General features: G+C 40.4%; 2 protein-coding genes across 2 annotated transcripts in view; one reads left to right on the top strand and one right to left on the bottom strand.

The window, feature by feature from the left end:
- Positions 1-25239, top strand: part of LOC308413683 (NACHT, LRR and PYD domains-containing protein 4A-like) — a gene marked incomplete at both ends in the record, with an annotated part of 667338 nt that overhangs the window by 176921 nt on the left and 465178 nt on the right. The window lies entirely within an intron of this gene.
- LOC308414015 (NACHT, LRR and PYD domains-containing protein 4A-like) lies at positions 1435-23559 on the bottom strand (the record flags this gene model as incomplete). The annotated part of the gene is given in 6 exon segments (XM_080909179.1): positions 1435-1579; positions 3163-3333; positions 5303-5473; positions 17237-17271; positions 17275-18815; positions 23286-23559. Coding segments are annotated over 6 exon segments (2337 nt in total).

A 25239-nucleotide genomic window follows, 5' to 3' on the forward strand; every position in this document is an offset into this window, starting at 1 on the left:
GGCAATAATGTTACCCTGAAAGTTTGTTGGGAAAGTTTTAATTGACTTTGCATAAGACACACACAGTCTGGAGAGATCTCCAGTGATAGGTTATACTTGTAGAGAACCCAGGTTTAGTTCCCTACTCTTCAGTTTACTCAATCTTTAACTTCTGTTCCAGATGGGCATCCACTGAGAGTGCCCTTCTCAAAAGTAACTGATATGGAGGGCAGCTGATGACATATGGCCATGAGCAGCTGTTCTCTGGTTTCCACACTTGTGTACATAATCCATACACACATGTGTACCTGAAACTACATAATTTCATGAAAAATCCTTGATCTCGTATGGGTTTCAAGACCCTAGAAGGGAAGATAACCTGCAGAGATAAATGCTGGTGATTTTTAAAAATAGTGTTATATACTATTTATCACACATATAAAGTATGTTATGCTTATAAAAATACTCTGGATCGCATTCTCATGACAAATGCACAATATAAAACTTCATCTACTAACAGACCACTCTAGCTCACTCAGCATACCTTAAATGTTCTTTGAGCACTCATATTAGGTTCTAGGTGAGCAATAATTAAATCACCAAATACAAGGATTGTTTTATATTTAAGAATTGAAAAGTTAAAATGTTATCTTATGTAGTTAATGGCCACTGAATTGTAAGAAAAAGTGAACTACTGGGTATGTCTTCATATTATAGATACAAATGACCTTACATCAAAACTATCTGCATAAACAAAGTTACATTTACAACTGTATTTATCTATTATCCTTATGATAGTACTATCACCAGTACCTGGGCACTCACCAATCATAGAGTATTGAAGGACTTTATATTTAATCTCATATTCTGCAACCATTCCAACCCAGTGAGAAAATACTACTTGACTTTATTTTTAATTTAAATTTTAAAAATCTTTTACTGCTACCACCTCAATCATCAATTAACTGACCATAGTCCCTCAGTGAGATGTGGGGATTCTTGAGAAGATATGCTTACTGGTGCAGCAGTTACAGGATTATTGTGGGCAAGACCAACCACCTTATTACTGAGATACTTTCATTTGGGGTATTTGTATGTGTTTAAACAGGAAGAGGCCAGAGGCCAACCTCAGGTATCATTCTATTTGTCATATGGAGTTACTGATTTGTTCTGGAAATTGCCATTTTGACTACACTCACTCCCCAGTGAACATTAATATCTTCTGGTATTTGTCTCTCCAGTACTGGGTTACAATTTTGAACCCATGCCTTGGTTTTTTAAGTAGTTCCTTGGCAACTCTGATCCTTATGCTTTTTTGACACCTATTCTCCCCAATTTGTATTTCTATCTTCAACAAACATTATTAGCTTCAGATTTTAGATCTTAAATAATCCCTTCTTGTCCATAAGTACCTATCATATCACCCTAGTGCATGAAGGGAACACTTTTGCTGTTTCAGAACCTCAGAAAGAAAGCCGAACCAGGTCCACCCATTTCACAGGCATTCCCACACAGGTTAATGCTATGTAGGGTAGTGGACTGGAGAAAAACAGAAGAAAGTTCTTCCATACTGGCACCAGTTATCTCGCAGTTTATCAACCTACAACACAAAGGAACAGCTCTATGTCAGGGTGAGAATATTTGTAGAAAGTTAATCAGTTATTATAGGCACACTTTATGCCTTCTGAGGACAGTCTCTTGAAATCCCAGGGTTTGAAACATCCACTTTTACTTTCCTTGGCAAATGTGACCACAATTGCTCATTCTGAGTATCCATGTTGATGGTGACATAGCACTGATCCTCTGCTTCCCTGGCCCTAGAACCTGGGATGAAATTGGACCTCGAATTGTAATACAGTGTAACAAGGGACCAGGGTTGGTGAGTTCTGAGCCTACACCTCAAACACCTTGGTACATTTTGATTTGAAGCATTGAGAATCAATCATTTTGCTATTGGCTAAACTATGTGCTACACAATTCATCTGTTGAGGGATTAATCCACAGGTTCATGAGATGGAACTTTGAGAGAGAATCTTTACAGAGGAAACTGTTAAAATGAGGACAACTGGTTTGGATCCAAATTTGTATACCTGTGAGGACACAGGGAGAAGACAACCAACTTTATGTCAATGAAAAAAGCCTGGAATATACTCCTTGCCTTGGGCCTCTAAATGATCCATCCCTGATGACAGCATAATCTCACTTCTACCATCTACTATTGTGTTTATCAATAAATCCATATTAGATGACCCATTCAATCTATTTTTGTCATGGCAGCCAAAGCAGTTGTCACATCACTTTGTCCACTGAAATAAGTCAAAGAGTTGTGATCTAGTCATTCCTCTCATCTCCAGTGGACATCCAACCATCCATGTGTCCATCCAACCATCTATGCATGCTTCCAGTATCCACATATACTCCCATCCAATGCAGGCTTCCATCCATGATGACAACCATATATCTATTCTTGCAACCATCAATCACTCACACATCCACCCATGCATCCATCCAAACATCTCTGCACTCATCCAACCAAATATCCATCATCCATGTAATAAACATCTATTCCTTGCATGCAACCATCAGTTATCCTGCCATGTATACATTCATTCATCCTTCTTGGCATCCACCTGTGTATCCATGCATCTTTCCAACCATATATATATTTACTTTTTCTTCAGCCATTCAGTCCAGATATGTCATGCCTGGTGAGATTAGCAATCAGACAATAATAAAAATGCACAGCTTTTTGGGCTTGAAGCTGTGAAGTGGCTTATTAATTCAAACACTGTTAACAGCTATATTGTCTGTATAGAAGTTAAATTATTTTACTTTATGAGCATTGCTATTTTGCCTACATGTATGTATCTATGTATGCATGCGTGTATCTATGTATGCATGCATGCATGAATGAATGAATGTATGTATGTATGTATGTATGCATGCATGTATGTATGTATAAAGGTAGTGGGTACCCTGAAACTGGAGTCATAGATGGGTGTGAACTGCCACATAAGTGCTGGGAATTGAACCTGGTTCCTCTGGAACAGTAGCCGGTGCTCTTAAATACTACGCCATCTCTCTAACCCCCTATAGAGTTTTAATTTCTTTTTCTTTTCTGCACATTAATCGACCACCTTTTGCCACCCTCAAAAGCATAGCTAAAACATTGTTGACACCCACTTAAGATTAATTAATCGACAGTTGGGATGTTTTAGACCATCATATAGCAGCTTCACACCAGCGTCTCCTAGCTTATTGTTTGAAAGAAATAGATAACTTAGGTTTTGGTTGTTCTTCTGGACTTCAGCCAGGTCTTGGCAGCCATTAGAGGTGATGCGACAATCTGTCATACTGGAAGATAAAAAACACAGTTCAGCAGTTACTCCCAGTTCTGAAGAGGAAGCATCTCCAAGGCTCAATGATGCCTGAAACTAAAGACAACACTCAGAGATTCAGAAAACAGCATTTTCTCCATGGTCAACAGACAACAAAATCTGAGTAAATCAGGCATGCTTAGATATTTAAAATGCTGTATAAGATCATCTACACTACATAGCAATGAAAGTTTACAAAGGGTGTTGAAGAGGAGGCTGAGAGTTTAAGAGCCATTTTTCTTGCAGAAGACTCATGTTTGGTTGTCAGAATCTATGACAGTCAGCTCATAAGCTCCTGTAATTTCAGTTCCAGGGGCTCCCTCTTGAGTCTCCTACAGGGACTTGCATTCACAAAGGTTCAGTATTGCATGAGTATATGTGCACACGCACATACACACACACATTAGTTGAAGTAAAAATACTCTTTTGAAAAGTTAAAATAATATTATGTGAAATAGTATTGTTCAGCAATAAATGAATACAGGAAACTCATATGAAAATGGAGTGGGGCACTATGGGAAACCCAAAAGTGCATAAGCAGTGTAGGAGGGGCTACTGTTGATCTTCCAAGGTTACACTTTACATTAAGGGAAGAACGAGGACATGGCATCTCATTCTAGCCTAGTTTGGTTAAACAAAACACCAACTGAGTAAAGCACAGAAAACAGACTCCATTTTGTGTTGTCCAACTATTTCTGTTATGGTTTGTATATGCTAGACCAGGGAGTGACACTATTTGGAGGTGTGGCCTCCTTGGAGTATGTGTGTCACTGTGGGTGTGGGGTATCTGATCCACTTTCCAGGTGCCTGGAAGTTAGTGTTCCACTAGCAGTCTTCAGATGACGATGTAGAGGCCTTATTTCTGCCTACACTATGCCTGCCTATATGTTGACATGTTCTTGGCTTCATGATAATGGTCTGAACCTCTGAACCTGTAAGCAAGCCCCAATTAAATGATGTCCTTATAAGACTTTCCTTGGTCATGGTGTCTGTAAACAGCAGTAAAACACTAAGTAAGACAATTCCTGATTATGGACCCTTTCTTAACATGTGTGTTTTAAACTTAGTTTTATTCCATTAGAGAAAACTGATTTTTGCTCTCCCAGTGGATTTTAAATTACATAGTCAGTATGTTTAGACACTCCAAGTGGTTTATATTTTAAAATACTTACCCTTGCTCTCTATAGTGCTCGGGAACCACAGATAGTTTTACTGTTTTTATAATATATCTAATGTGATACCACAGTGGGTTTTAGAAAGATATCTTTAGAAGTAAAACACAATCTACATTGGGTTTGCATTTTGTCCCTTATCTCCTTTCTAGACATGACTTCACAACAGATTAGACAACAGTATTCTCCCAAATAGCACACATCTAAATTTGTCACATAAGGCCATTTGATCCTGGAATACTAATACACTTGGCAGGATAAAAAACGACAACCACATTAAATTACCCCCAAACCTCTTTACTTTACAATTTGATATCAAGTATTTTGTCATTTCTTTTTTAATTACTGATACTTGAATTTTTAGGCACATTAATAAATTCACATGTATTTTTAGATCCCTTTTCCATGTCTTACTCTTTCTTTGGACTTGAAATGTCTTCTACAGGCTCCTGTATTTAAAGAATTATTCCCCAGAGGGCGCCACTGTTTTGGGATATTGTGGGATTTCTGGAATGTTGTTGTCTAAGGAGTAAATGTGGACCATTTTTGTGTGGGCTGATGGGTTATATCCTAGACCCTGATTCTGTTTCTATGCTCTTTCTAATTTAGTTCTTTGTGTCTGTATCCTGAGCACCTGCGCATGGCATACCAAAACCATGACAAAGATTGAGACACAGATCTGTCTACAGCAAAGGATCTTCAGGAACCAGAGATTAGTGACTTTACATTACATAGTCTCAGAGGGCCTTCAAGACCAAGCTCAAAGAAACCTACCATAGTGACTTCAGGACCCAGTCTGGGAGAGTCAGAGCCTTACAGAGAATCTTCAGTCCATTATCATTCAGATCATTATAGCTGATGTCTAAATACCCCAGTGTTTTGTTACGCCGAAGAACATCAGACAGATAGTCCCAACATTGCTCACTGAGGGAGCAGTTGGCCAACCTGTAGGAGAGAAGAAAGGGCATATGGAAAAGAAAAATGTAAGAGTATCACAACTTTACACATAATAACAGTAATAAAATATTCAAGCGAGTGTAGGAAATTTTGGATTATCTAAAAACATCTCCTTTCATTCCTTCTGATTCACATCAGATCTAGCATTAAAACTAAGTCATTAATTAAAAATGATAATATTTGTAAGACCTTACCCAAAGCTAACCTACATCTTTTATTTTAACAATGCCTCAATCATTGTCTTTAAGGATGTTTTTAAAAGCTACATGATTATTGTAATATAAACAAGCATATCAATGTTGGAAAGGCTGGATTCCTCAATGTTGGGGAATGCCAGGGCAGTGAGGCAGAAGTGGATGGGTGGGAGATGGAACACCCTCATAAAAACAGGGTGTGAGCAGATGGGATAAGAGGGTTTCAGAGGGGAAACTGAAAAAGGGGATAACATTTGAAATGTAAATACATAAAATATCCAATAGAAAAAAAAAACTATGAAAAAATATTCTTAAAAAACAATGTGTATGTGGTTTAGTTTCAATTATGAGGCTGTGATAAAATTATTCTTACAAAAATCAATTTTGGGTAAAGGTGATATACTTTATTTTTTGTATATGTGTATATATGATGCTTGCAGGTGTACATCATAGTACCTATGGGAAAGTCAGAATAGCTTTGTCAATTGGTTCTCTCAAGGAATGACTGGGCAACTTCCTAGCCTGTTATGGATGCATATAATACTCTCCACATCATCCCTATCAAAATTCACAGCCACTTCTGGCCCAAGGTCAGACTCAGTCCAGTTTCATCAGGACTGGCAGCCTGCCCAGAGGTTGCAGGGCACCCTGAGGAGCCTCAGGAGGGCTCTCACTCCTGAGCCCAGAGATGAGGCTGTACTTTCTCTTCACTGTCTATCCCAGGAGAGGCCACCAGGGACTCTCAGGACCCAGGTAGCAGTGCTGCCTGGGAACAGACACTTCCTCCCCAAGGCCAGAGCTGGCCCAGTTTCATCCAGACTGGAGGCTTGATCACAGGTTTCTGGGCACCTGGAAGAGATGCAGGTGGGTTCTCACTCCTGAACTCAGGGGCAAATCTACTCTCCCTCCCCACTGAGTATTCTGGGAGAGGCCACGCAGAACTCTCAGTGCCCAGGTAACAGCGCTGTCTGGGAACAGATTCTTCCTGTCCAAGAACAAACCTGGCTCACTTGCATCAGTACCCGGCACTGCCATTGGAACAAGCACCTACCCAAAGAGTGGAGCACACAGGAGCAATCTCCCTCCAGAGGCCATGGGCCCACAGTCCAGACAAGTTCCAGTCAGAGACAACAAGAAAACCTAGCAGAACCCGTAATAAGATGGCAAGATGCAAATTCAAGAATCTAAGAAATGAAAACCAAGGCAACCTGGCAATATCAGAACCCAGTTCTCCTGCCACAGCTAATAGTGGATATCCCAACTGACTAGAAAAACAAGATTTATACCCTTAAAATCATTCTTCATGATGAGGATTGAGAGCCTCAAGAAGCACATAAATAACACAAAGAAGTAAAGACAAGCCAGGAGAATACACACAAATGGGTTGAAGCCCTTAAAGAAGAAACACACACACACACACATACACACACACACACACACACACACACACACACACACACACACACAAAAGAAAAAATTCACATAAAGAGCTATAGGAAAGCATGAACAAATGGTGGAAGGAACTGAAAACAGAAATAGAAACAATAAAGAAATCTCAAAATAAGGCAATCCTAAAGTTGGAAAACTTGGGAAAGACATAAGGAGTCACAGATGCAAGCATCATGAACAAAATACAAGAGATTGAAGAGAAAATCTTAGGGGCAGAAGATACCATAGAAAGGATTAACACAATAGTTAGAGAAAATACAAAAATCAAAAAAGTTTCTAGTACAAAACATCCAGAAGATCTAGGACACAATGAGAAGACAAAACCTAAGGATAATACGTGTAGAAAAGTGCAGTTTCCCAACTACAAGACCCAGTAAATATCTTCAAAAAAATTACAAAAGTAAACTTCCCCAGGTTAAAGAAAGAGATGACCATGAACATGTAAGAGGCCTTCAGAACCCTATATAAATTGGACCCGAAAAGAAATTCTTCCCAACACATAATAGTCAAAACAATAAATATTCAAAACAAAGAAATAATACTAAAAGCAGGGAGAGAAAAAGGGCAGGTAATATATGAAGTCAGACCAATCAGAATTACACCAGACTTTTCAACAGAGACAATGAAAACTAAAAGATTCAGGACTAATGTCCTTCAGACCTTAAGAGGACACAAATGCAAGCCCAGGTTACCATGTCCATCAAACCTCTCAGTTACCATAAAGAAACCAAGATATTCCAAGATAAAAGCAAATTTATAGAATATCTATCCACAAATCCAGCCCAGCAAAGGATAATACATAGAAAACTCTACTATAAAGAGAGAAACTTCACCCTAGGAAGAGCAAGAAATTAATCTCCTTGCAACAAACCCCAAATAAGAAAAACAAACAATTCTACTTCCATCAACAATAACAGCAGGAAACAACAATAAATCCCTGTAAATGTCAATACAAATCAAGCTGAACCACTAAATTGGTATCCACTACAAGCTTCAGATTTAAAAGAACTTAGGCAAGCAGTTAAAAGAGGATGGCATTCATGCACCCTAGACAAAATGTCTTCTGCAGACCCATATGGCAGCCTAAATACCTGTCAAGACTGGAGAGATACTTGTCCTTCTTCACTCCCTGAACCAATGTTTACATATGATAAGGATGTTACACCACTGGAGCCCTGACAGTAAGAGACAGATAACCCCCTAGAAGTCTTATGGGTATCCAGCATCTCAGAAAGCTCTCACCCTAATTTGAGCATTAAAACAGACAACAAACTATTCAAGTGCCTATTGGCACTGGAGCAGACAGGAAAGTTTTAAGACACCAAGAGATCTCAAATGACTGGCAACTGATCTCTGGACCCCAGCTTCTTGGCATACGGGGCACCTCAAATGCTCTCATCACTAAACAGGCAGATAAGTGGGAAGATCCAGATAGAGCCACAGGTCTCATATGCCCTTTAGTGCCTCAGGTAGCCACTAATCTTCTAGGAAGAAATATCTTACAAAGGTAGTCCTCACCAGCCAAACAGAAAGTAACCAACTGAAAGAATGTAATACCCAAGAAAATTTACAAAACCCTACCCCAAGTCACCCCCAATTCAAAGGGCCTAAAAGCATAGCCAATTATACACTGTTCCCAGACACTCCTCCTTACAAAAGGATTTTTTTTTTTTTTTTGTAAGTCTCAGGCCCATCCTGTAAAGTCAGGTTTTACTCATTCACTTTCTGACTTGACAGTGAACATCTTAAACTTATAGACCATTTCTCTTCATCTGGACCTGTTGCCAGGACCTGTAGGAAAGCTTTTACCTAAGAAGTCTTCTCTATATTCCTAGACATGGCTACTATTAAACAAAGAGCCTACAGGTCATGGGAGCCAGTTTCTCTTTCCCCATCTTGGCTCTGCTCATGGGTTCTCCAGAGTTCCCTTTTCCCCCTTCTCGGCCCTGCTCACAGGTCCTCATTTCATTCTCAGTTCTTCAGCAATATCCAGAGGCTCCTGGGTGTCCCGGAGCCTGAGAACTTGACAGCTCCGGTCCCCTGTTCCCACAGCACAGACTTTGCTTCTCCACCTTTTGCGCGGGGTCTCGCGGCTTCTTACTGCCCCATGCCCCCCCAGCTGCCATAGTAAAATATCTTGCATCTGCTCCTCCACAAGCACCTCTGCTTGGAAAGGCAGGACTAGGACGCAGGACTCCCCCATCACTAATCCAACGACTGCTTTTTACTCCCTCTATCCCTGACTGTGACCAAGACTATTTTCTCTTAGAGCTTTCATTAGAAGTTGGTCTTTTATCTCCTCCCCTTATAAATTTAGAATTTAGAAGAAAAATAGTGGGAAACCAGACCAGTCTGCCAAAATACACAAGTAGAGAATGTCCTCTCCAACCTCTGCACCTAGACCAGCCAAAGACAGTAGAAAAACACACCTAAGGCCCAAAAAGTGTTAATCTTTGTTTCTATGCTTGTTGTCTTCAACAGAAACACTCAAGGCAATGTTCGTGCTTCTCAGCCCAAAAATCCTCATGCCTCTTTACTTAAAAGATCATTTTTTCTAGAACTCATGATTTATGTCTAAAAGTTGTCCATTGTTAATCTATTTCCACAGGCCAAACCACCTATACTGATAGTTATTACTGAATTACTAAACAACAACAAGCTTCCTTTGATAGACAAGCTGTTACTGCCTATCCCAGATAAATAATTAACAGAAAATTTTCTTCCTCAGCCATCCAAAGCAGACTTAAAGGATGTCTTCCAAGACAGAATATCTCTAACACTCTTGCTTTTCTAGGATCATAACAACAGACCATGATGTACTCCCAAGCAAACCATCACAGGCTAACCCCCCTAAGCAGAACCCTCCCTGGTGGGGCTCTGCTCCTCTGCTGTGATCACCTCCAAAGGTTTGCTACAGTACTACTCCCATAGACTGACCCAAGACTGAATGCTATCTCCTCAGACCCACCTGGGACAACAAAGCTGCCTTGCTCCAGACACCCCATCTGACTGACGACCCCCAAGACAACATGCTGAGATCTACAGACAACTGCAGAGACCCACAGAAGACAGACTTGAGACCTTCCCGCTGTACATGACATTTCTTGTCAAAGCCAAACATCTGCTGAATGTGGGGGAAATTATAGGATAGCAAGGAAGACATGATGTCTAACCAGATTAGTCAAATATTGTTCAATATCGATGTTGATTTGTATACCCATGGGACAATCACTTTGTTCAAAGATCCTTTGTCCTCCTAACCCTTTCCCCTTCGTACTCTAACCGCTTGGTAACTTGGGTTCTTCTTATCCTTGGCCCCATACTAGCTATAGGAGCCCTGCTCCTCCTAGCACCCTGCCTCATCCAATTCCTAAACAGCAAATGAGCAACATCACAAAAATCACCAGCTATTTGGTTTTAGTCCAGTACCAAACTGTCCTCAACTTAGAAATCCAATGTTTTGATGACACCTCTCTGCTATAAAAAAGAGAAAGGGGAATTGTGGGACTGAAGGGCCAAAGTGGAACTGTGAGAGGTTGAGTTCAGTCAAAGCCCCCAAAACAGTTAACTGCCAAGCGGCAAGAGCCTTCTGAACTCCCAATTGCAAATCCACTTTGCCTGGATGCACCACAATGAGGTAGATGTACAAGGCTCTAAGCACATCCCAAACCCCACCTCCACAGGAGAGAGTGACTTAGACTCTAGCCAAATTAGCCACTCCCTAAGTCCATCCCCTGCACACACACACACACACACACACACACACACACACACACACACGCGCGCGCGCGCGCGCGTGCATATGTAGCATTAGAAAAACAACTGTAGCCAATCTTAGAGGCAAATGTATGGGAATCTAGTGGTTGGATCCTGGGCTGTTTAAAAAAGAACAGAACAAAGGAGAGAGGCAGGCGAATATAAAGACACACATTGAAACCTTCTCTTCAGTCCTGGTTCCTTTGTGGTCCTGACTCCTTCATGCTCCAAGAACTATTTATCCCAGAGCCTTATCGCAGGCTCTGCACTTTTCTAACAGGCAGCCAGGGGTTTATGGCACAGGCCAGCAGGTCTATAATCTGAGCACAGGCCTGAGTCTTGGCCTGCCAGAGTTCACAGGCCTGGCAGCACCCTGCTGGGATTTGTTCCCATGCCTCCCAGCCTGAATTTCTGTGAGCCAGGCAGAGCACACCAGAAGCAGCCTTCCCTGGGACCTGTAGTAAGGGGCTACCTTCCCCCAAAGGAGCAGAGTGCTCCTCTCAGATTATTAAGTACAACAGTATTGGTACAGACACAGGTGGGTAGATCAAATTGAATAGAATAGAAGACCTAGAAATGAACCCACAAACCTATAGTCACTTGATCTTTGACAAAGTAGCTAAAAACTTTCAATAGAAAAAGGACAGCATCTTAAACAAATGGTGATGTTTTAAGTGGCAGTCACCATGCAGAAGATTGCAAATTGATACTTTAACTTCTTGTACAAAGATCTAGTCCAACTGGATCAAAGACCTCCACATCAAACCAGGTACACTGAAAGTAATGGAACAAAAAATGGGGAAGATTATAGAACACATAGGCACAGGGCAAATTTTTCTGAACAGAACATCAGTGGCATATGCTCTAAGATCAGTTATCAACAAATGGAACCTCATGAAATTGCAACACTTCTGTAAGGCAAAGGACACTGTCAACATGACAAACTGGCAACCAAGAGACTGGGAAAAGATCCTTACCAATTCAATATCTGAGATATGCATCTTTGTATGCATTGGCTAATATTCAAGACATCCAAAGTATTCAAGAACTTAAACTCTAGAGAATCAAATAATCCTATTGAAAAATGGTGTACAAAGCTAAACAAAATTCTCAACTGAAGAATACCTAATGGCTGAGAATCACCTAAAGAAATGCTCAACATCCCTAATCATCAGGGAAATGCAAATCAAAACCATCCTAAGATTTCACCTCACACCAGTCAGAATGGCTAAGATGAAAACTCAGGTGACAGCAGATGCTGTCAAGAATGTGGAGAAAGAGGAACACTCCTCAACTCCTGGTAGGATTGTAAACTGGTACAACCACTCTAGAAATCAGCCTGGCACTGCCTCAAAAAATTGGACATAGTACTACCTGAACACCCAGCTATACCACTCTTGGGCATATACTCAAGAGAATCTCCAACATCTAACAAGGACAAATGCTCCACTATGTTCATAACAGCCTCATTTATCAGAAGCTGGAAAGAACCCAGATGTCGTTCAACAGAGGAATGGATACAGAAATTGTGCTACATATACAGAATGTGGTACTACTTAGATATTAAAAACAATGACTTCATGAAATTTGTAGTCAAATGGATAGACTTGAAGCTATAGTTCTGAGTAAGTTAATCCAGTCACAAAAGAACACTCACGGTATGTATCCATATAAGAATATACTAAACCAAAAAGCATGAATACCCAAGAAAAAACTCACACAACTTATGAAGCTGAAAGAGAAGGAATGCCAGAAGGTGATGCCACAGTTGTTCTTCGAACGGAGAACAAAACACTCATGGAGGAAATAAAGGGCCACATAGAGGAGCAGGAATTAGAGAAAAGATCATCCAGGGGATCCATACCATATGCAGCCACTAAAGCCAAGCATGTTTGCTGATGCCAAGTAGTGCTTACTGGCAGGAACATGATATGGATGCCTCCTCAGAGTCCCTGACAGAGCCATACTGATACAGAGGAAGATGCTTGCAGATAACCACCAGACTGAATATGAGGACCCCAACGAAGGAGCTAGAGAAAGGACTGAAGGAGCTGACAGGGTCTCCAACCCCATAAAAAGAACAAAATTACCAATTAAACCCACCACAGCTCTTAGGGACTAAAATACTAGCCAATAGTTCACACAAAGAGACCCATTGCCCCAAGTGTATATGCAGCAGAGGATAACATTCTCTGGCATCAATGGGAGAGAGGCCTTTGGTCAAGGGAGGGCTCATTTTCCCAGTGTAGAGGAACGCCAATATGTCATAGGCTGAGGTGGAAGACGGTAGTTGGGAGAGTGAGCACTCTCATGGTGCCAATGAGATAAGGGGAGATGAAATTGTGGGAAGGGGATAACTATTGAAATGTAAATGCAGAGAACATCCCAGAAAAATGAAAAAAGAAAAAAAGAGTCACAGCCATGCTACACAAGATTCCCTTTCTCACAGGACATAGTCTGTCATTCACAATATTCAAGTAAGGAGTATGTTTTAGACTGTCTCTTATGTCTCTATATTGCCTGTCAGAAGTCTAAGAGTATGTATGCTGCACGTGTGCTCCTGTGTTTGGAGGTTGGAGGATGATGCAAATGCCATTCTCGGTTGCTCTCTGTCGTGTTCAGAGATGGGAACTCACCAACACGTCTAATCCTGAAGCTCTGGGATACATCTGCAGGGGACCAGCCCCAATGCGGTATTTACTTTTTAGTTCTCCTTGAGGCAGCAGAGGCAGAAGAGCGTTGCTTGAGGCTAAAACTTTTGTCTCAAGAGGGATTTCAGGTTGTTGTGTAGCAAATAAAATAAAATAAAATAAAATAAAATAAAAGTATGTATCTAAGTCTACGTTACTTCACTAATGCATCTTACCTGCCTTCTGTGTTCCTCTGAGGCCAGAAACTGCACCTTATCTTAACATAACAAATACAGTAAAGGGTTAAATGCTAGAGCATTTTCCCTTTTGTCAGATGCCTCATGTTTGCAGGCTATAGAGAAGTTAGGATCGATACATTTTTATTGAGCCAAAAAAAGAGAATAATGCTCACAGAAGAAAAAATTTTACATAAGCAAATATAAACACACAAATCCATATCAAAATTCACACATGAATATTTATACATTCATTCAAACCAAGATTGAGCCAATCTTGCATACATTTTCATAATTACATACTTACACACACACACACACACCTATACTTACATATGCATTTGGAGCAAAAGTGCAAGCACCAGTGCAGAAAGAACTCACTCATTTTGGATAAAACATGAGCTCCAATCAATATTGCATAGAGAAAAATAAAAACTTCTAACCTTTTACTAAATAAAAGTAAATAAAAGTCAAGTTCATAAGAAGAAAGCTTTGTTTCTTTTAATAAGACTAAGCCTGCTTTGTTATTAAGGAAAGACCTGTTCTGTCCCGTGGGAAAGAGAATCCTGCCTGATCCTTCTGCTGTCTCTGCAGTTTCCAACACCAAAATGGTGGCTCACAACTATCCATAAATCCAATTGCAGGACTATCTGACACCCTATTTCTGTCCATGATGGTATTATGTAGACATCATATATATACACACATGTAGGCAAAAGCATCCATACTCATAAAATATTAATAAAGAGATGATAAAACCTACGAGCACATTCAGTTCTACTCATTCACAAAACGCTAAGTCAATCCACTTGCAGTACATAAATGTACCGAAACTGACTCCCCAAACAGAGTAATCAAAGACAGCTGAGGTCATTTCAAGTGTGCAGTTCTTAGCTAGACATGTGGCAAGGTCTGTGGGACTTTGGCTGTTATAGCTTGAGGTGTAGATGCAGTTAATGTCTACTGGAAAATCTCAGAATTCTGAGAATCCCACACATTGAAAACCATGGTTTTCTGGAGCTTTCTCATACCCTCCCTGCTCCCACAGCAAGATAAGATAGCCCAGATAGCTTGGCAGCATTGAAGTTAAGAAATCCTGCCTTACAGAAAACCTTGGTAATATTAGAATGAAAAATTTAGGCAGAGTTTCATAGCCCCCAAGTCAAAACCTAGAGCAAGAATTTCCTGACTCACACTTTAGATTGGACACAGTGTGTATCAGGCATAATAAGTGACTTCTCTGCCCACTTTCCTTATCTCTAATAGGATAATCATATTTGCATTGTAACATTTCTGTGTGTGTGGAAAGAGAGGAGGGAAGAGGGAGAAAAAGAGGGGGGAGGGAGAGGGAGGGAGGGAGGGAGACTGTGTGTGCTGAGCTTGTAGGCATCACTCACTGGCATGGTGCATTATGTGTATTGAGGTCAAAGGACAACTTGCAGGAATCAGTTTCCTACCACGTGGCCTAAAGGACTGAGTTAGGTCATTAGACATGAGAGCAGGCACCTTTTAACTGTGACCCTCTTTGCAACTCACCTTTGCTGTACTATACTACGAAATAGGTCAGTTCGGTACATGATTTTTTTCACATGTTTTTGAGTGCATGCAAATGTGCATATGTGTACATGTATGTGCTTGCCTTGTCTCTGCATCATTAGAGCTGGGATTATAGATACATGCTGCTAAGCACAACCTTTTATTTAAAAATGTGAATCCAGGGGATAAAACTTAAGTTCTCATACTTGTGCAGAAATTGAACCGTCCCTATATCCCCCATAACTCTTAACTTTTAAAAAGTAGCTTGCAGCCAGGTGACCAAGGGAGAGTCAAGTGTGATGCTCACATCTCAGAAGGGCAGAAAATACAGGACCCAGATCATCTCACTCCAACCTTACAGTCTATTGGGTTAATATCACTGCTGCTCTGAGAACAAGGACACTATAACTAGGAAGAGGAAAGTCTCATGGATAAACTCCAGGGATCCTAATCAGTCAGGTTAACTTATTCTATTGTTTCAAAAAGATCAGAAGTTTAAGATCAGCCTTAATTACAGAATGAATAGAAGGCAGCCTAAACCATGTCTTAAAACAAAAAAAAAAAAAAAAAAAAAAAAAAAGAAGAGGCAGGACTGCTGTTCCTGGTAAAGTGCCATCCAAGTGTATATGAGGCCCTTGATTCTATTCTCAGGATGAAAAAGAGAGTCAAAGGATCAAAATTTTTACACATGTACTTTTGTTGCTTGATTTTTTTTTTTTTTTTTGAGACAGAATTTCCTTCTTTAGATCACACTGACTATGTAGCCATATTGTATGTAGCCAAGGATACATTAAAATGCTGAGCAAATGTTTTGGCACAGTTTTCTGGGAGTTGTGGTTACAAGCATTAGACCCTCAGACTGGCTAAGTGTTATTCATATGCTATATTCCTAACATATACTGTATATATTACAGGCCTGCCCTAGTGCTTGGATTACAGGCATGTGCACTTGGTTTTATATGAACTTGGAGAACAAATACAGGACCTGTACATTTAACCAGGCAATATTTTGTGAACTGAGATACTTCCTGGGTGCTTGTATATATGAAATGATGTATCACTGTGAACCTATAATATGCATAATTAATAATTAAAAAAAATAGCCATGTATTAGCTATCAGCACATAGCTTTAGTTCCAGTACTCTGGAGACAGAAACTTCAACTTACCTGTAGGCCTGCCTCAGGGACACAGTGAGATCCTGTCTCAGAACAATTACCAAAAATAAATATTAATAAGATCAAATAATGTTATCTTTTAAGGAGTCCACATTGGGTTCAGAACAGAGCCTGTTGGACTGGACATTTCAGTGTTTAATTTAAGTGTGTTTACTTTTCTTCAGAGAATAAGAATGTGTATCCCAGAACCCAGAACTGGGGTTTAGCATAAGACCAGAAAGTGTGTGATGCAGACTTCTGGCCATTGAGGACATCTCCACATATGTGCATACTAACATGCAGTCACATACACATAAATGAAAAATGAATCTGATGTAAAGCTCTTGTCAAACCATGTGAATCTCTTTTTCTTAAAAAACTCCATGTTGTAAATATTTTTAAACCATTTAATTGAAATTCTATCCCATCACTTTCTCCCTCCTGTCTGTATTATGTACCACCAACTCTCAAGCTGACAGCTATACATGCATACACATGATTGTGTGCATACATACACATATATACAGATACATATGTATACATATATACATATATATATAAACATATGTATTCATGTGTATATATACTTACATATATACATACATGTACATATATGCACAGCCATACTGTTAATGCTGTTTTGTTGTTTGCGGTTATATATGTGGTTTCTACAATGACTACTCACCATTGGACAACCAGTAAGGTTGAGTTTTCACTCTGTCTATATAAATCATCAACACACAGGGACAGATTCTGAATATGGGACAGAGAAGAAAGATATTAAATAGACTCACATAGACTTGCATTCCCGTTTTTCATTGAGAACATTTTAGGTTGAAAAGGATAGTTTCTTCAGGGTATAACAGCATTTTAAGCAGTAGCCAGCATCAATGATATCAGAACAATCAGTAGCCACAAAGTTAACGTGCTGCACACAGTTTACTGCTGTTTCTAGGAAGGTTTCATCCTCCATCTCAAACAGACAGGAAAACAGCTTCATGCCATCTATCTGTTCTTGAAGCTCTTTATTGCCATGTATGGTGACCAGGCACAGATACAACTGATGTTTTATTTCCTGGGACAGCTGGTGGCCAAAAAATGCTTCTAGTTTTTTTTTTTTTTTTACCAATTCATGTAAAAGGCCGAAGATGAAACAGCCTAAAAAGATCCACTGTACTTTGACTTTCTTTAGAAACGTGAAGATGAGTGTATCTAGACATTTGACATCCTGACAAGGGTGGTCCTCATGGCTCCTTACCAGATAAAAGAGGGCAGCACAGAACTCCTGGACAGATAGGTGGAGGAATATGTAAGAATTTTCAGATTCGCTGATCTTTCCAATTATTCCAATGTCCAGCAGTGTGGTAATGTCAGAGTCCATGATCCCATTTCTCCTGAGAGCCTCCTCACTGAACACAAAGGTGTCAGTCCACATGCCCTCAGCAGCCAGAGAACACAAGCCCTGCAGTTGCTCTTGGCTTTTCGCACTTGGATATTGGGTATTTTGGGGAGTGAACAAATTGAGGATGTGAGTGGTATACACGGAGGTGGTGCGTCGGCAGATGGAGATTGGGTCTCTTCCCTTCTCTATCTCATTTTTTAGACAAGTAGCCGCCATCCCACAAAGCAGAGGGACGTGACATACAGCAAAAAGCTGCTCATTTTCTCTCACCAAACTGAAGGCCTCCTGGGCTCTGTTTCTATCTTGGAACAAGCTGTGAAAATATATCTTAATATGGTTCTCATTGAATTCTGATATTGTTCTCACATTTGTGTACTCAATCCTCTCAGCCATTTTCTCAAATGTCTCTGGGGTAGCAGAGATAAGGATAGAGGATTCAGGGAGCATCGTCCTCCTGAGCAAACTGCTCATCAGTACATTCACAGGCTGCTTCTCCAAGAAGTTATCACACAGCTCAGATTCATGTTTGGACAAATCACATTCCATCTTTTCCATGTTGTCAATGATAAATAAGAGTTTCTCAGGTTCAGATACTATCTCCTCTATGGGAGCTGAGGCACTGGGCCACTCTCTGCAGATCAGTTCAGCCAGGCTAGTTGTCTTCATCTGCTTCAGATCTTGACAGCAGAGGTAGAAGATGTAGGATAATTTGTTCTGAAACACCAGGCCTTTCGACCAGGCAAGCATTAACCTTTTCAACATTAGTGTCTTGCCAATTCCAGCCACACCTTTTAAGATTACTATGTGTGGCTTCATCTCAGTTCTACATGATGGGAAAAGGTTTTCAACAGAGTCACACTCATCCTTGGTGAATTTCTCATTTAATAAATCCTGAGTATTAATGTTGAATGTTCTGGAACTGTCATGGGCTAGCTTCATCTTCAAATGAGCTTGATATACCTTTGGGTATCCTGTGTCAGTGAGCAAAAGGAAAAACATTCACAACATACCAAAGTTAAGCATTCACTTAACTTTCAATACATAATCTGATTATAACATTTTAATTATCAGAATGAATCATTTAATTATTTATTTTTAATAATGTGTGTGTTAGTGGGTTTCTGTAGAGGTCAGAGCTGTTAAATCCCACCTCCAACCTTAGCTGGATTTACAGCTGTTTATGAATAGCCCCACATGGTTGCTAGGAATTGAAGTCAGGTACACTTCAGGAATAAAACAAGCTCCTAGCCACCGAATCATTTCTTATCCCACCTTATGATATATAATTTTAGAAGTTTGTAAGCTACGGGCCCAGAACAAGTCTACTTAATGTGAGAAGATTTTCACTGGCCTTGGATCACATTTACATTTCTGTGTGGGTTGTGAATGCTATACTGTTGAACAGTCACATGCTGTTTTAGAAGCTGGCACTTGAAGTGGGGTTGTCCCTTTTCCCCATTTCATAGTCAAGCATGTTTTAGTACAGTGCCTTCTTGGGTTCTTAACTGCAAATGGGCTTACCCATAATTCTGGAACAGAAAGGGAAGAAAATAAAAGAGCTCTAAAGTAAAAGCATCATGCCCTTAAGATCAGCTAAATTGTGAACCATTTCTCGAAGATTTTATGACTGTTTACCCCATGATATAAAGTTACCTGCAGTGGGAAAAGATTCCAGCCCTAGAAATGGGAAACTCAGCCATGGAGAGAAAGGTTCATTGGAAGCCCCAACTCACTCCAACTTTTTAATCTGGTTTCTGCTGCATGTTGTGAGAGCACAGCTTGATGTTATAAGAGCCTGATTCGGCAATGTACCCTTCTCCCTCTCTCTCTCCCTCTCTCTCTCCCTCTCTCTCTCCCTCTCTCTCTCCCTCTCTCTCTCCCTCTCTCTCTCCCTCTCTCTCTCCCTCTCTCTCTCCCTCTCCCTCTCCCTCTCTCCATATATATATTATATTGATCTATTTATCAACCTATCTACATACTTATCTTGATCATTTGCTATTATTTTACTTTCACTTTCAATGTACTTAATGAAAATATTCATTCAAAACCAAAAGCATGTCTTTCATAGATAAATCTCTACTGGGGTCAGCCAAAACAACAATCACGAGTACCAGACTACATGGCTGCCTAAACTTAAATAATGAAAACAGGTACTGTCATATTGACTTTAAGTGTGTACAATAACAGGGCTGGAGAGATGGTTCAGTAGTTACACACAATAGCTAACCTGAGAGTCTTGAGAGTGATTTCCAGCATACACATCAGGTGGCTCACAACAACCTATGAAACAACTCTAGAATGTCTGTATTTCTGCAGGCAGTACACTCACACACATAATCTCACACACTTGCTTGCATATGCAAAATTTTTGAAAAGTTACTTTAAAAGTTTTTCAACATTTCCAACCTTCCACATATATGGCTTGAAAGCAAAAAGGGTACAATTTCAGGGGATAGAGGGCACTCGTGGGAAAGAGAGAAGGAAGAGTCATAGTGAGAGAGCACTGTGAGCAAGGCACAGTAATACACACATTTACACTGAAACACTCTGTATGCCAAGTATACTTAATTTTTAAGAGGTGCTCAATGGAAATACAATTCAGGTTGGGAATCAGTAGAATCTGAGGAAAAGTAAGGTATGCACAAAAGATGTTTGCTAAAATTAAGAATCAATAAATAGGGGCGGTTGAGACATCTTAGGGGCATTTATCATTAAGCCCGAGGATCAAAATTTGATTCCTGAGACCCAAATGACAGAAACAGAATTAACTCTCAGAAATTGTCTCTGATCTTTGTGCCATGGTATGCAAGTGCATATGTGCACACACAAATAATACATGTACCAAAAGTCAAAAGAAGCCAACACGTAGATTTTGTAATTGGTGAGAAACAGCTGAACAGGGAACAAAGGGCCAGAGAATGGCTAGAAGCAAAAGCCAGCATAGAGCACAGAGGAAAAATAAAAAGATATAAGACATTGTGTGAAGATTTAACAGGTGGAGCTCAAGAAACTGCTCAGTGGTTAAAATCACCCAGAAGACCTAGGTTTAGTTACAAACATACAGAGGGTACCATCCACGTGCTGTAGGACCAGATCTCATGTGCACTTCTGACCTCCAAGGGCACTCACTGTTCATAAATAGTGCACATACACACATGTGGTCACTCTCACATACACATGATATACTTTCTAACTGACCATATGGATTTAATCATAAATTAAGATTTTTATGTGCAACTTGATTTCAAGCAGGCAGAAAAAGAACAGCACAGGGACAATTTTTAAACATTTTTAATAAAAAGAACATGCATGGTATGTACTCACTTATAAGTGGATGTTAGCCATAAAGGATGATCAAAGTACAACCCACAGACCTAAAGAAGCCTTACAACAAGGACGGCCCAAAGGAGGATGGTTGAATATTTCTTAGAAATAAAAATAGATTTCAGAAATGGAGGAGCATGGAAACTGGGTGAGAGGGAATGGGATTGGGGTATCAGATGAGAGGAGTGGAGGAGAAAAAACAAAAATCAGTGGAGAGCATCTCTAAAACATGCCACAGACCTCCCTCAGGTGGGCAAAAACCCCAGGGAGTCCATGGGAGTGAGTCTAGCTGAGATTCCTTATACTTGGGACTATGGATCCTGAAGAGTCTACTTCCTGTAGCTAGGAAGGACTCCCAGTGGAGGGATATAGACAACAACCCACCCACAAACTGTCAACCCAGTGTGTGCCCTGACTACCTAGAAGATATTCTGGAAAAATGATAGAGCAGAGACTGAGGGGCTGGCCAAAAAATGACTGCCCCAGATTGAGACCCATCCTAAGGGCAAGAATCAAACTGAGACACTATTAATGATATTCTGTTATGTTTTCAGCCGGGAGCTGAGCATGACTGTCCTCTGAGAGGTTCCACCCAGAAACTAATGGACTCCCAACAAGATACTCCCAACCAAACATTAAATGGAGTTTGGAGGGTCTTGTGGAAGAGTTGGGAGAAGGATTCTGGTCCCTGAAGACAGCAGGGACTCCACAGGGAAACCAAAAGTGTCAACTAATCTGGACTCATGGAGGTTCCAAAGATTGAACCACCTAACTAATAGAGAGCATGTCCTACACATAGCTCCATTCCCCCAGCGCATATGTAGCAGATATGCAGCTTGGCCTTCATATAGATTCCCCAGCAACTGGAATGAAGGCTCTCTCTGAATCTGTGGCCTCCCTGTAGATCTGCTAATGAGTCTGCCTCATCTGGCCTCAGTGACTTGAATATCAGCATGGAAGGTAGTCATGCACAGGGGTCTCTCTCTTCTGAGAAAAAGGGGAGAGAGGTGGATTTATGTGAAGAGGTATTGAGAAGAAAGGGGTGATGATATTTGGATTTAAAGTGACTTAAATGGGGGAAGGAAGAGCAGCACAGAGACGACTTTTAATCAATTAAATGTTAGAGTAAAGAATATTTTATAGCCAAAGATCTAAAACTATCAATGAACCTCAGGCAGAATGAGCTTGGAAAAATAAACATACATCTAGGCTTATCATTGAAAGACACTGGAATATCAAAGACAAAAAAGGAATTAAACCTTAAAATATCTTTGATATCTTATACTAGCATAAATACAAATATGACTCTTAAGGTTACAGTGTTTATGAACATGGCTTTTCTATATATTTCAAATGCATATATGATATGTATGTGGAAGGGGGATGCAATAAACATGGGAGGTGAGGGATTGGCATTGTGTGTCTTCCTCAACTGCTCTCTGCTTTAAAAATTTCATTTGTTTTTCATTTGATGAATGAGTGTTTTTGTCTGTATGCATGCATGTGTACCAAAGTATGCAGTGCCACCAGAGGAGAGAAAATGGCATTAGATACCTGAAATTTGGAGTTACAGACTTTTTGAAGCACCTTGTAGTTTCTGGAAACAGAGCTGAGGTCACTGTAAGAGTTGGTGTTCTTAACCACTCAGTCATCTCTCCAGGAACTCCATCTCACTTGAGACACTTTTTTTAGCTGGGTTAGACAGTGCCAAGTAGACTGACCAATGAGTGACCATGCCTGACTCTTATGTGGTTGCTGAGATAGAAAGTAAGATCATCACATTTATACAGAACATATCTTGCAGACTCAGCTACTTTTCTAGAGGTCACAAATACGACCTATTGCAGTTCGTTTCTGTTGCTGCTTACCTAAACCCGTAGTGCTACCATTTCACTGTAGAGTTAAGACTCCAGTTTAGACTAGAGGGAATATTGGTAACATCATTGGTTGAAGTTTAACCAACTAGGTTAGAACATGGAAAACTCATACATTTGACCACACAGAATAGACCTCACGTCTCCGTCAAGAAGAAATGATGCCTGCTGACACTATGGTAAGCATGAAGAACAATTATCAAAACTATGACATTCACTGTAACAAAGCTTTTATGAACTTACGACAAATCTCTCTTCTTGCCCTCTCTATGAGATCCTTCCTATTGAGCTTCTGGAAAATGTTGAAGGTCACATCCCAGGCTTGCCATTCTTCACAATGTTTCAACAGTAAGTTGGCAAGGTCTTCCCGAGATGCCTTCTTCAATTCTGTCCAAGAAACCTGTGTCAGCCCCAGTTGCAAAGTCTCCTCTTTGAGGAACTCCTTAAACTTCATGAATTCCTTCTTCTTTAGTTCCAAGTGCCACATAATGCCAAAATCAGAAAAGAAAGATGCCATCTTGTTTTCAGGAAGATAGACTGGTCTTCAGAGAGATGAGTACCAGAATTAAAAAACAGTCAGGATCTGTGGGAAAATCAGGCAAACAGCCGAGTTACAAAATAATTGGTTAACTAATTAATTAAAATTAAAAGGAGCCAATGGGCTAGGAAATGGTTGAGCTCATAAAGTGTTTTCTGCACACATGTAGGGACATAAGCTTGGTCCTCAGCATACATGCAAGAAGCAGGGTGTGCAGCCACAAACCCTTCTGCCTCCTATGCCTGCAAAATATGCTGGAATAATCATAATTCAGAATTTGTGGAAGTGGCTTCCAATGACTGGTCCAACTTGAGCTTGAGGCCCATAGCATGACAGGAAGCCCACATCGGCCACTACATGGATGGTCAGGAGCCACTGGCTGTTCAGGCTGGTGACCCAAAATAGAGCCAAATACACTTACCTAAAAAAAAAAGTCGAAAAAATTATACATAATCATTTTTCCGCTATAATGTTACATTAGTATCTGCCCCCATAATCATCAGTGCATCATCTGTCAACTGAGAGAAGCAGGGACAAAGACCACAGAAAATAGTAGAGGAAGCCTGGGTAACCACAGAGAAGAGGCAGAAAAAGAATTGTCAAAACAAGAGGGGTGGAGGACACCATAAGAACACAACCCACAGATCAACTAAGCAGGGCCCCTAGTGGCTCACAGAGACTGAAGAGACAATCATGGAGCCTGCATGGGTCTGCACTAGGTCTTCTGTGAACCTCCCATTGTAGTAGCAGGAGCTCTCTCTGGCACTTGTGTCTGCACTTGACCCTTTTCCTACTACTGGGCTGCCTCATCTGGCCTTTATGAGGTTTGTGCCTAGTCTTATTGCAACTGGCTAAGCTCTATTTTGTTGCTATTGCTGGGAGACCTGCTCTGTTCTGGGGGAGGCAAAGGAAGGATAGACCTGGGGGAGGGGGAAGGTATGTGGGAGTGGGACTGGGATGCACAAAAGTATGGGAAATGGCTTTGGGGATCTAATGTATGTAAAGAAATAAAAAACACCATGGTGTGATGTCACAGGCCTGTAATCCTAGCACTGGGAAGGCAGACGGAAAAGGATCTTTGTGGTTTGCTGGCCAGCTTTTCTAGCCAAATTTATTGATTTCCATATCTACTCAAAAATCCTGTCTCAAAAAAAAAAAAAAAAAAAAAAAAAAAAAAAAACAAAAAAACAAAAAAACAGGCAGAAAATAATAATGTGGTCATTAACTTACCACATAGCACACTGTTCATAGTGGATGCTAAATAAAGGCAGGGACTTTTAATGTATGGGATCATGCAATTACCTCTCATCCCGTTAAAAGACACAAACATGGTGGCTCTCAGCATTCCTAATGCTACAACTCTTTAGGACAGTTCTTCATGTTTTAGTTACCTCCAACTGTAAAGTAGCATTTGCTGCCTCTTCATAACTGCAATTTTCCTATTTTGTGAATAGTGCTGTAAATATCTATTTTCCTATGGTCTTTCCTATGGTCCTATGAAACAGTGGCTGGAATGATGTCTCAGCAGTTAAGGGCATTGGTTGCTCTTGCAGAAAACCCAGGTTCAGTTTGCAGTATCCAAACTGGGGGGCAAACAACGTCCTACAACTTTAGCTCCATGGGACCTTATGGACTCTGCAGGTAGGACATGGTAAATGT

Source organism: Micromys minutus, assembly GCF_963924665.1.
Source record: "Micromys minutus genome assembly, chromosome: 32".
Classification (NCBI taxonomy): domain Eukaryota; kingdom Metazoa; phylum Chordata; class Mammalia; order Rodentia; family Muridae; genus Micromys; species Micromys minutus.